At 55.4% G+C, this 12,284-nt stretch overlaps 4 protein-coding genes across 4 annotated transcripts; 2 read left to right on the plus strand and 2 right to left on the minus strand.

The window, feature by feature from the left end:
• Positions 1 to 792: 792 nt before the first annotated feature.
• LTHEOB_4932 (NADPh oxidase) lies at positions 793 to 2,596 on the minus strand (the record flags this gene model as incomplete). The annotated part of the gene is made up of 3 exons (XM_035514021.1): positions 793 to 1,068; positions 1,122 to 1,637; positions 1,688 to 2,596. The coding sequence occupies 3 exons, from the start codon at positions 2,594 to 2,596 to the stop codon at positions 793 to 795; spliced, it is 1,701 nt and encodes a 566-aa protein (XP_035374374.1).
• Positions 2,597 to 3,453: 857 nt separating this feature from the next.
• LTHEOB_4933 (Short-chain dehydrogenase/reductase SDR) lies at positions 3,454 to 4,282 on the minus strand (the record flags this gene model as incomplete). The annotated part of the gene is made up of 2 exons (XM_035514022.1): positions 3,454 to 4,119; positions 4,172 to 4,282. 2 exons carry the CDS (start codon positions 4,280 to 4,282, stop codon positions 3,454 to 3,456), a joined length of 777 nt encoding a protein of 258 aa, XP_035374375.1.
• Positions 4,283 to 5,061: 779 nt separating this feature from the next.
• On the plus strand, positions 5,062 to 6,094 carry LTHEOB_4934 (Nucleolar essential protein 1; the record flags this gene model as incomplete). Its single annotated transcript, XM_035514023.1, has 3 exons — positions 5,062 to 5,185; positions 5,298 to 5,560; positions 5,618 to 6,094. 3 exons carry the CDS (start codon positions 5,062 to 5,064, stop codon positions 6,092 to 6,094), a joined length of 864 nt encoding a protein of 287 aa, XP_035374376.1.
• A 1,958-nt stretch (positions 6,095 to 8,052) lies between these two features.
• On the plus strand, positions 8,053 to 10,343 carry LTHEOB_4935 (Glyoxalase family protein; the record flags this gene model as incomplete). Its single annotated transcript, XM_035514024.1, has 2 exons — positions 8,053 to 8,219; positions 8,270 to 10,343. The coding sequence occupies 2 exons, from the start codon at positions 8,053 to 8,055 to the stop codon at positions 10,341 to 10,343; spliced, it is 2,241 nt and encodes a 746-aa protein (XP_035374377.1).
• Between the last annotated feature and the right edge of the window lie 1,941 nt (positions 10,344 to 12,284).

Genomic DNA, 12,284 nt, shown 5'->3' on the forward strand with positions numbered 1-12,284 from the left:
AAAGGGAATATGAGAAAGCCATTCAAATGTTGATGGCCATGTTGGAGTAGCGCAAGGCTTAAATGGAAGCAAGCATGGGAAATTCAGAAATGGTTAATTTTCAAGCTCTCGGATACTCGGAGGTAAAATCGGAACTCGGAGTATTAATTGCGAGGTAATATTGTGAAGTGTTTGGTGTCAGATTCTGAAGCGATGTGTCGTTTCGAGATGATTGATTTGCAGTTCGTGGCAAGCGTAGCATTGAACGCTGTTATTACAGCCAAGCTATAACACCATGCCTGATACAGGAAGGGGTCAATGCTCAAGTAGAAAATCGTACGACATCTGATACCTATACTGACGACGACTCTTGTGAACGATTGCGTGGCGTCTTGACTGTCTCTATAAGCGCCCTTGGAGAATTTTACTTCCTCACCAGCCCATGCGGTGTGTATTGGATTCTCTTACTGCCAAGTCATCCAAGAGCTTCAAAGAGTTCACGGCGCTATCGCATTTAATTTATTAATTTTCTTAATCGGATTTCCCATTTTTCTACATTTCTACATGGGGCAGAACTTGATATTGCAAAATCGCTTAAATGTGAAGACCAGCTCTGTATAGGTATCGTGCAAACCGTGTGTTAAAAAAGAAAAAAGAAAAAGGGCAAGATCGGCAAAACCCAAACCTTCCCCTTATCCTTTCAATATCCCTACCGTCAAGTCTTTTATACCCTCCCGACTTGAGCCTAGACCGAAAAATAAGATAACCACGCCGTGCATGGAAAAAGGAGATCGTGATTCGCGCGGACGCGCATTAGAAGTTCTCCTTGCCCCAGACGAAATGGAAATCCTTGTCTGTATACATGTTGCACTTGATGTGCAACTGACTGCCCAGACCCTTGGGTCCGCAGAAGAAGACACCAGCTTCGGCCGGGCTGTGGATCTTGCGAATCGACTTGAAAATCATGTCCCAGTTGGGGCGGCCGAAATTAGTGGGCGCGCGCAGACCGGTGATGGCGTCTTGCTCGGCGTTGGCGTCGTTGATCATGATGTTCGCTGCGTCGTCGACCTTGACCTTGGCGGTGAGGTACTGATTGGGTGTTAGTCGGCGCTTCGAACTGGAGGGGCCTGGTGGCTACTTACTGTGTGGATCTCAATGTGGTCCTCCAGATCCTGGGCTTCGATAGCCGCAAGTAGGGACCTGAACCATTCCAGGGAACCAAAATCTCTGCAGACCCAGAAGAAGTAAACCTTCCTCAACCTCGTCTTCCCCTGTGGGTAGTTCATCCGGTACCAGATACTCTTCAGAATAGAGGCGAACGGCGTAACACCAATACCAGCTCCAACCAGAACGGCAATCTCGAACTTGAAGACATCCTCCGAAGCACTTCCAAAAGGACCATCGATGTAGACTCGGGGAAGGATCCGGCGCAAACTGGGATCGACGCTGTTTTCATCTGCCGAACCGCTGACGACAGCAGTGTCCTTCTCCTTCACTTCCTTCTTGTCAAAGTCGCAGCCCAGTGCCTTTGCCAAAGCTCTCGTGAAGTTTCCAACACAACGGACGTGAATGGAAATGTAGTCTTCCTCAGGCGCACTTGTAAGCGTGAAAGGGTGGTACTGCCAGACTGAGACCTCGGGGCAACACAAGAAAATGTACTGTATCACGTCAATACCACTTCAAATGCATCTCGAAAAGGGGCAATTACCTGTCCAGCCTGAGTCTTGGTGTTCTCCTTCTTGATCTGGATCTCGCAGACATTGCTAGGGTGCTGGATGACCTTGGAAACGTATGTCTTATGCTTTCCACGCACTTCACGCGCAGTCCTCTCAGCAAGGTAAAGGAAGCCGCTGTACATCCAGTACTGCCAGAACACGCCAACAGTGCTGCAATAAGGTGCAAAGTCCGGGCGAATCATACAGAAGGCTCCGTGGATAGACCACATGACGAAAAAGATGATGAAGAAGTGGTGGGTATACCAGAAGCGCTCGTAGTTTGCGCGGCGCGGCTTTTCGACTGACGTGAAGACCATGGCCATCAATGCAATGAGCATGACATAGCCAGTCCATCCGGGGCCGGTGATCAGGTTTGCCAGAAGGAAGCCCACGAAACCCAAGTTGTTTGCGGCCGAAAAACGGCCCAGATTGACCCAATGAGCAATGGTGTGGACCCAAGAGAAGAACACGATGGACCAGGCGACAAGGATGTGAAAGGTGATGTTCTTGTCGAATTGGATGACGCCGTTGAGAGAGGTCCTACGCAGCAGCGAAATCAGGTTCCTGCAAACCGGGAGGAGGATGAGGGCGACATCGAAGTGGAGGACCAGTGCAGCGGCACGCGCAATAACGAAAGTGTTTCCAAACTGCTCTCGCGACTGGGTCAAGTTGTCCTTAAGGCCATAATGGACGACGCCGAAGCTGAAGATCATGGCGTGGGCCAGCATGAAGGTGAAGACGAAGAGCCTCCGCCATCCCTCGTTCACCATCCAGCGGTCAAAGCGTTCGCGCAACGTCTCTTGGCGAATGGGCGTGTCGCTCATTTCGCCCGAAAGCAGCATGCGGGTCAAGGGCGGCCATCTTGACCGCTCCTTACCGGTAAGGCTAGATGCGTAGGACATTGCAGCGTCGAAATTGGGGTGAATAGTACGCGCCGAAGCTGCCAGGGAAATTAGGCACCGACGAGGCCAGCTCGAAAATCGTGAAAGAAGGATGGGAATTAAACAGTGATATTTTCTTTGGGCAGGGTTAGCGGGAGGACTCTCAGATATGATGGTCTCAGGGCATACCAAAGTGCCAGCACTAAAAGTTAGTGAACGGAAAATAAGCGGCGCGACTTAGGGATCAGCAGCCGGCTGAGTTAACGAAGGAGCAGCAACGGCGGCGAGGAAACACAGAGTTAACAGGCTCGAGGAGGGAGGGATAGGCGGCATTTGAAGCTTGGCAAGCGAGAGAAATCGGACCACAATCGAAACTGGTCAGATGGCGAAGCCGGCGCAGGCCGGCGATTAGCTGGTCGTTGTGGTGTAGCGGACACCGAAGACGTCGAGGATGTGTCTTGAGTTTGTCTCCTGACTAGCGCCAGGTACGGCGGTGTCATGCATGGCTGGGGTGGGGCAGATGCGGCTTTCGCCCCTACGGCAGCTGCGACAGCAGCGTCGAGGACAGTGCGGGCGTGTTGGGCGGCGTCTTGGCCGCGTCGCAGGTGTGTGTGATCTGCTCCACTCAGCGTTTGGGCGTCGCCTTCGCCAAATCCTGTGGGGCTGTAGCCGCCGGCCTCAGCTTAGCTCCACTCCAACACAGCACAGAGCAGCGCCAAAACAGACCTGACTGTTGCTGCTCGGTGGGCCCGGCGGTTGCGCAGTCGCTGCATGTGAGTGCCGATACCGACTTGGCGCAAAACAGTCGACGAGAGCCTGATCATCGTTTGATGCAAGCTGACCGCAGAGAACGCTTTCGCATTGCTACCTACCAGCCATCAAGTCATCAACCAACCCCCGGACGCCGATATGCACTGTCCCGTCATCCAGCCACTCTGCGGCTCTGCCACCATCGCAGTGAGAAGCGCCACGTCCTCGGGTTCGCCCACTCGATGCTCCAACGGCGTCGTCTTCTTCTGCTGCTCAACAATCTCGGGCGGGATTTTGGTCATCATGTCCGAATTGGTCGGGCCGGGTTGGATGGCATTGACAGTGTGGCCTTGCGGGCCGAGTTCTGCAGCCAGAGCACGCGTAAAGCCTTCCAGCGCCGCCTTGGATGTAAGGTACACGCAGCCGGCAGTCAACCCGACACGCGCACCAACCGACGACATGTTGATGATCCGCGCCGGCTTCCGCAGATAGGGCAGCACAGCTTGGCTCATAAACAAGGCTCCGCGTACGTTGAGATCCATGCAATAGGCGTAATCTTCGGGCGTGATCTGAGGCAGCAGCTTGATCAGCTCACATCCTGCGTTGTTCACGAGGATGTCGATGTCGTCGCCAAAGGCTGCTGTCGTCTCGGTCACGATCTTGTTCGGAGCATCGAGCTGGCGCAGGTCTGCTTGGATCATGACCGCCGCAGCACCGTTGCCCAGGCCATTTATTTTGGCCACGGCCTCTTTGGTGCAATTTTCACTGCTGGGGGAGGTGAATGTAAGGGCGACCTGAGTGTGGAGCGTCAGCATGTGCGATTCGGCAATATGGCGCAGCACTCACTTTCGCGCCGCGGTTGGCAAGCTCTAAAGCAACCGCCGCACCTATGCCTCTTGAAGCGCCGGTCACGATTGCGACTTTGCCGGCCAGAGTCAAGGGCTGGGCGGAAGCCATTGTTGCTGTGGAGGAGACGGGAAGTTGGTTCTGGTGCTCATTCCCGCATGGCGCCTGCTTATTATGACTGCATACCCCGCCGCCATCATCACGGAGAACGCAGTCTAACTCCACCAGTGAAAAACAGGTTCAGTCAGTGTAAGCGTTAGTGGGTCGACACTGGCTGTGGCTCTTTCGTTGCAAATTTGTTCAGGCGAATGAGACGGCCTGCTGTGCCGCATTGAGGTTTTCTTCACTCGACATGCTAGGGTAGCTGTGCCGCATGCATGGGCAAAGCACGCCATCCTCAGACTGGTGCCGCATTCAAAGAAACCTGACGAGCTGGTTTCTAAGACCTTGTCATGTTTTATATCGGTCGGCTTCGGCAACGGTCCGGGAGGTGGCCTCGGACGGAGGGCGCATCGGCGAGGGATTTCTTGGAACTCGCCGGTGCTCCGAGTTTTTCGGCGCCGCCAGGATGTTACCAGCTCTCTGGCAGTCGGCGAAAAAGGACAGGCTAGCGCGACATTTTTCCCTCGGACCACGCGTGTGTGACTCGAAGCAGGGTCATGGGTGGAGGTGTGCGACAATCGCCCGTGAAAGTCGCCGTCCCAGCCGGTAGGAGCCCCGCCTAGTTCCTTCGGCCACCAGCGTAAAATTTGATCGCAGCACCAAACCCTCCCAACACCTCTCCCACCAAACTTCCCGGCGCGTTACATCGCGAGAGCTGACCAGCAACAGAATTCTTGTAGCACACCAAACTAACATTTTTCCACCACTTACCAACACCATCACACGCCATGGCCTCATCATCGTCTCAGGTGGACGGCGGAGTCAAGCTCGAGGAGCAAAAGCAGCTGCAGCAGGAGCAAACAGAGCAGCCGCCGAGCCCACGTTTGGCGAAGCGCGGCACCAAGAGAATCAGTAAGTAGCCGCTGCACGTGTGGAACGAACGCCGGTTCCGATATATGCTCGCCGAACCCGCGCTCCACCCGTTTTCCTTCGCTTCTAACCATCGCCATGTATGTCTTTGCAGGGACACAATCGCTTCCGCCTCCTGATCTGCCCAAGCTTGTCGCAGAACAAGCGCAACCCATTCCCCATAGCGACAAGGACACGCAGCGCCTCATCGTCGTCCTCTCCAATGCCAGTCTTGAGACCTACAAGGCCTCCCATGGCGGGCGCGGCGGTGTCGGAAAGGAGGACAAGTACTCGCTTCTCAACAGCGACGAGCATATTGGTATCATGAGGAAGATGGGCCGCGACATCAGTGATGCGCGTCCAGACATCACCCACCAGGTCTGCTATAGGCCCACCTCGCTATTCAACATAGCGCAGCCACTAACTGCATCCTAGTGCCTGCTTACCCTTCTCGACTCGCCGATCAACAAGGCTGGAAGGCTCCAGATCTACATCCACACAGCCAAGGGTGTCCTCATCGAAGTCAGCCCTAGCGTGCGCATCCCTCGTACCTTCAAGCGTTTCGCCGGTCTGATGGTGCAACTGTTGCACCGTCTGTCCATCCGGTCCACCACGTCGCAGGAGAAGCTCCTCAAGGTCATCAAGAACCCCATCACCGATCATCTTCCTCCGAACTGCCGCAAGGTCACGCTTAGTTTCGACGCCCCGGTCGTCAAGGTGCGCGAGTACATCGAGGACCTGGACCCCAACCAGAGCGTCTGCGTTTTCATCGGCGCCATGGCCAAGGGCAAGGATGACTTCGCCGATGAGTTCAAGGACGACTCCATCTCCATCAGCAACTACAGTCTCAGTGCCAGTGTAGCATGCTCCAAATTCTGCCACGGTGCCGAGGAGGTCTGGAACATCATCTAATTCACAAGATATCCTAACTCGCAGCAGGGCCACACAGGGCAGGGGTTGAAGCGTTGCTTCGCGGGGAAGGGAACACCGGGAATGCATTGGCAGCCGCGATCACAACATCTAGGCTCCAGTCCAATGCCCGTCTCATGAGGATCTGTGGAGCGGTCTCTGTTTTTGCAACCAAAACATCAGGCTCTTTCAACAGACTCACAAGCGCATCTTCTTCGCAAAGCACTTCAACTTGCTCTGCGGCTTTTCTTCGTATCTTTGGGCATTGTCCTATCTCTTCTCATTTCTTTTATATTTCATTGGCACGAGAAAAAACTTAGCATACTTAGGCGGGCGTTCAGTAGGGCGTTTGTGCCGGAGGTAGCACTGACTTGGATAGCATTCACAATGCCGCGCGGTGGCTTGTCCACGTCCGCGTAATAATTTACCAGATGATTTAACTTTTCTTTTTCCGAGTGTCATCACGTGAATATGTGATTTGCAACTCTCTTTCCTTCTCACGACAAGCGTCTAGGCGCAGCATGCGGTGGTCAGGAGTTCGCCGGGACGGCAGGGACGGACCGCGGCGATTGGGCCGAGGAAAGACAGCGATGCCTGGACAAGGCGAGAACGAGGCCCCAGAACGCACTCGTCACCACCGGTGTATGTTGTGTTTGCGTTTGCGAAGCTGCCCTACCTTTTCGCCTCGAATAGACAGCATGCTTGGAGTCGCAAACCAATCTTAGCAATCTGGGGCGGGACTTTGGGCAGCGTTGAAATATTGCAGGCGAGGCTAGATCATGCTGGCTGGCGAAGCACCAACACACGCATAAGTAGAAGGCTGCTGGGCGGGTCGCCATCCCATTCGTAGTCGCGGTAGCCGCCCAGGCCTCCACCCCCGGAGGTTGCACGACCGGTGGGCATGGATTGTGCTGATGTGACGACGCACGTAGGGGATGCAGAATCTTGCGCCGAATTGACGTAGAGATATGGACGCTCTCCCGCTCCGCTACCCCAGATCCCGCTCGCTGAAGGGCTGGCACGTTGGCTTTGGGTCGCACAAAGTGGCGATCTACGCTGTTGGATCGCCTCAAATCATCTGCACGTCCCTCACCGGCGCGCCGTTGTTTGCGCCGTGCTGCGTGGTGGGGGGGAGCTTGGGTCACGGCCCGCTCTAGCTTCATCAATCTGCATCCGGCGGCGCATGCAGCAGAAGGTTACGACGCCCAAGAGAGGCAGTGCTGTTAGCAGTCTCGTGGCAGCGTTCACGAGGCGCGCGGGACCGGTTTTCGAGTCGGTGCTGTACATGTGGCCGCTGCCAGAACGGGGAGGCGTGTAATGTCATAGCAAGGGTGGGCACAAAGTCATGCTCGTCATCAAAGTGCCGCGGACGTCGGCGCACGGCGCGGGCCTGAGTGCTGGGGGCTAGAATGAGGAAGCCCCATCGAAGGCGTTGGTCTGCAAATCGGCCTTCTGCTCGGGGTGGTGGTCGTGAGCCTGGCTTTGGGCCTTGGGCCGAAGCGGCTAGTGCGATGGGGACGGCCGCTGCCCGCAAGCCAATAACGACTCCCCCACGTCTGCGGACAGGGTATCCGCTGCGACGTGGCAGTCCGCGACGCCGCGAAACATCCACTCGCGGTGGGTATGCCGCCGTGGGATCCCGAAGACAGCGCGGCCCTTGCGGAAGGCGATCCCCCCGGTCGTCCAGAATCGCGCGTTTGATGCACCATGCGGCTAATGCGCCTCTCGTCGCCATTGGCAACTTCTCGCCGACTTCCGCGCCGCGCTATATAGACGGGCCTGGCGCCCTCTCCTGGTTGCTGCATAAGGTCGCTTGCGACTAGAATTACGGCGCGGATCCTTTCCAGCCTCCTAGCAATACACCGCAACTCTGAGTAAGCTCTTCTTGCTCTAGATATAAGCAGAAATCCGCTGCGCGTCGACTTCTGCTGAGCCATTCTTTCTTTCTTCAATCCGTCAACATGATCAGCCACATAGGCCTCACCGTCTCCCACCTCCCTACCTCATGTTCCTTCTTCTTGGCCGCGCTGCAACCGCTCGGCTACAAGTACATTGGCCAGCAGGGGAATCAAGTGGGCTTCGGAATCAGAGATGAAGCCGACTTCTTCCTCTGCCAGGAGACTCCTGGGTAAGTCCGCTTCCGCAGCCATCCGTGTCCAACCCTAACACTCTCCTCAGAATCAAGGCTGGCGCTGCTCACATTGCCTTTTCGGCACCTGACCGCATTGCCGTGAGGAATTTCTACACGGCTGCCCTCACCGCCGGCGCACGCCCCCATGGGTCCCCAGCCACCCGAGATGCGGAGAATGGCGTGTTCAACGCGGCTGTGCTTGACTTCGACGGCAACAGCATCGAGGTCATGTTCAAGGAAAACGTCGATCCCATGGATGATTCGCAATCCGTCGGCGGCTTCAGCAGAGTCCTGACCTGGCGAAAGTCGGTCAACGGAAGCGTGCGTGACGACGAGTCGGTCATCAGCGGCTCCACGGTCAAGACGGCCACGAGGACTGTCGTCCCGTATCAGGCGCCGAAGAGCGCTGGCCCCGGCTCTGTTTACGCGCCGTCCGTCAAGGCCGAGTCTGTTGCGCCTAGCTACACGCGAACTCAGTCTGCGCCCGTTGTACCCAGGGCCTCGAAAGAGGAACTGAATCCGGAGCTCATGGCTGATGCTGGTGCTCGAAAGATCATCGGTACGCTCATCGGCGCCGCAGCCGGCGCCGCCGTGGCCTATGCCATGGTCAAGAGTGAGCGTGACAGCGCGAAAGAAGAGGCTGCAGCAATCGCTGCGTCGCAAGCCGGATCGCAGAAGGCGCAGTCGGTGAGGGAGCCGTCGCAGAAGGCACCCAGCGTCGCGCCGCAGTCCGAGTTTGGCGGATACACGCCGTCTCAGGTGCAGCAGATGATCCAGTACGAGCGCGCACCGTCGCAGCGCGGCTTCAGCGAGACGGAATCCATGTACAGCGCTCCGCGCCAGCGCATGGCTATCGAGGCCGCGCCGGCGCGTAGCACTCACGCCCCCACGCTGGTTTCAGCGCTGCAGTCGGGCGCTACGACAGTCAGGCAAGCCCACCGTAACTTCAGCGAAACTGAGTCCATGTACAGCTCTGCCGACAGCCGGGACCGCTATTCGCGTGCGCTGGAAAACGCGCCGCAAACAATCAAGAATCTTAACCCGACATGCGTGTCAGTCGCGCAGACATCAGTATCGAAGCGTAACGACGACGTTGAGTACATCCCCGCCTCGAGCGTCGGTCCGCGCAGCACCTACTCGCGCAAGAGCAGCAGTCCTTCCGTCATCTCCGAGATGCCCAAGAGCAGCCGCGCGCCGTCACAAGCTCCTTCCAAGGCGCCCTCACAATCGCCCTCCAAATCCGGTTCTAAAGCGCCCTCTCTCATCTCCAGCTTCCGCCCGGACGACGACGACGACCGCAAGTCACACGTCTCGGAATCCCGCCGCAGCAGCGCGCCCAGCGCACACAGCTCGCGCTCGAAGGCCGACCGCCTCGACTCTGTCGACGAGAGCGCCGAGCGCCGCAGCTCCGCTGGCAGCATGCGCTCGCACCACAGCTCAAAGTCCAAGGCCAAGTCTCTCATCTCCAGCTTCGTCGCCGAGGACCGCGAGGACTACCCGCCCACGCCGCCCAAGTCGACCGCGCCCTCGGCTGTCGAGCGCCGCAGCTCGGCCGCCAGCACGCACTCGACCAAGTCCAAGGCCTCGACCGTGAAGCCGGAAGGCACGAAGGCGCCGTCCCTGATCGGCAGCATCCTGGGCCGCAACAAGAACTCGGAAAACGACGACGACGGCCCGTCCGACCTCGACACCGTCGCGCCGTCCGACTCCATCTCCAACGCCGGGTCGTCCCGCTCGTCGCTGCGCCGTGGCTCGAGGAAGGAGGAGGATGCCGACGGTGACGACGCGAGGAGTTCGCACAGCAGGCACTCGAAGCACAGTAAGCACAGTAGCTCCTCCAGACACTCGTCCAAGTCGAAACACCGCAGCGGCGACGACGACGGCGACAAGAAGAGCCACGTCTCGTCGCGCTCGCACAAGAGCAGCTCGAGTCGCAGGAGCGAGCGCAAGGAGGAAGAAGACGTCGTGCGCCCCTCGACCATCAGCGAGCCGAGCGAGGCCAGCACCGTCAAGCCGTACAAGCCGCGCAAGGACAGCGTCGTGAGCCTGCCGACCAGGAAGCTCGAGGGCAGCATCGTCGACGGCGGAAAGCAGAGGAGCGTGGTGAGTTATGCGGGTTGAGTTACGCCTTGCTTACGTGGGTAGTTGGATTCGATGTCTTGGACGCACTTGTGCAGTCTTACAATAACCCACATTCTGCGTCCGGACGTTTGCTTCAACAGCTCCCACAGGAAGAGCGTATGGTTCTTCGCAGCCTAATTTGCGCCTAAAGTATGTATTGGATGAGTAATGTCTCTCTCCTCTTGTCTCATTTCACTGTTTCAATATTCGAAACTATTTATTGCATGGTTCGGTGCGCTGGGTAGGTGCTACTTCTTTCTTGGCTTTTTTCTCTTCTGCTCCGCGCTTCTCAAGGCTCGAGGCCTTGGGCTGGGAAGTGGAACGTCTTTTTCCTTTCCTGCCTACAGATGTTTCTCATCGTTGGCTTCTAGTTTTTCCTACCAATTTCCTATTTGTTTGCATCAATGGTGCTTGGGGGGATTATTCTTTCCTGGCTCTATTATTCGACAGAACTACGCAACGCAAGTTTAGCTACAGGCAGATGCGGTCTAGAACTGCGACTACTAGCCTTTAGCTGTTTCTTCTTGTATCTGAGATACATCATATACAGACGAATGACACGCAAGAATATCCTAAACCTTGTCCATACTTTCGCAAATGTGCTGTGAGACAAAATTCTATTGATGTCAGCAACGGCAAGCCCAGAGGACGAAGCGCACAGGTTTCAAGTGCTCGACATAGGGACTGGGTCGACTCCTTTGAATTTGCCTTCCTACCAGCTTGAACGATGCCTTTTGCCAGTTTGCCATGTGAGTTCTCACTTCCATCCACCTACTGTTCAAGCCCTATCTACGTACCGGAGTATCGCGGGTTATCCATTTTCGGTGCAGAGTGCGATTTGTATGCCTCCTCTTACCAGTATTAAGTTGTGAAGCTTATAGCTTAGGGAGTTGCAGAAAGTTTGGTCCTTCGTTCATGCACAGGATATTAATACATATGGCTCTTATGGGGAGTTCAAACCGGATATCCCGATGGATGTAGATTTTAAAGCTGTACAAGATTATTCAGACGGAGACTTCGACTACTCACGTAAAAAAGGATGATGATTTCTCAATAACGTAGGAAAGCAAAAAGGCTTAACCCTCCTACAACCCATTACGATCCTTGTCCATTTCATTCTGAAGTCGTTTCCTTGAAGCCACATTCATTTCCACTATAGGGTAGGAAGAAAACAAACGCAATCAAGAGAAAACAGAGCAAGCAACCTTGTCATAATTCGAGGGAAGGTAGCAGAAAGCTTCAACCTCGCAGATCGATAGAGGGGTAAACGCAAGATCAAAGGAAGAGAGAAAGAAAAAGACTGCAGTGAATTTCGCTTTCATCATTTTCAGAAAAACGCAGCCTCTCAAGTGAAAGTCCTTCTGACGAAACAAAGCAGAAGCTGAAAAGAAAATGAAAAGAAGTAGTCGCTCGCAAATTCCGCCCCATGTTCCCGTGAAGGAATTGAAAAGAAAAATCAGCCTTCCGTCTCATCATGCATTTTTCGTCTTTTGCTCAAGAAATCTGCTCAAAAAGGTTTAGGAAAGAAGGGATACTAGATCAGCTCGCCAAGCTTTGCAGCAATGCAGGGGAGCCAAAGCTCTTGTCCGGACGTTTTTGTAAATATTTAGATTTGCAGATGCGTCCGTACTAGTGCTTTAACTGCCCCCTCTGCAGCATAACCCTGCCTACTGCAATCTTGAGTTGGCCGACCGTTGGAATAATGAGGGGAGGATTTGTCTCATCGCTCAAATGGCATACTGGCTGACGTGCAGGTACTCCCACGCAGATAACCCCTCTTTTGTAAATGCTGATACCAATCTTTGAAACCGGAGCACCGCCATTTCTATCTCTTGCCAGCAATGTCTCTGATACCGTCGAAGCTGCTCCTCACACTCACGCTTGAGCTTCGTCGCCTGGCACGCCTGGTCTCGTTCGGGTCATGCGGGCTAAGTCCGCTTG

This window comes from Lasiodiplodia theobromae (assembly GCF_012971845.1).
Source record: "Lasiodiplodia theobromae strain AM2As chromosome Unknown scaffold_13, whole genome shotgun sequence".
Classification (NCBI taxonomy): Eukaryota; Fungi; Ascomycota; class Dothideomycetes; order Botryosphaeriales; family Botryosphaeriaceae; genus Lasiodiplodia; species Lasiodiplodia theobromae.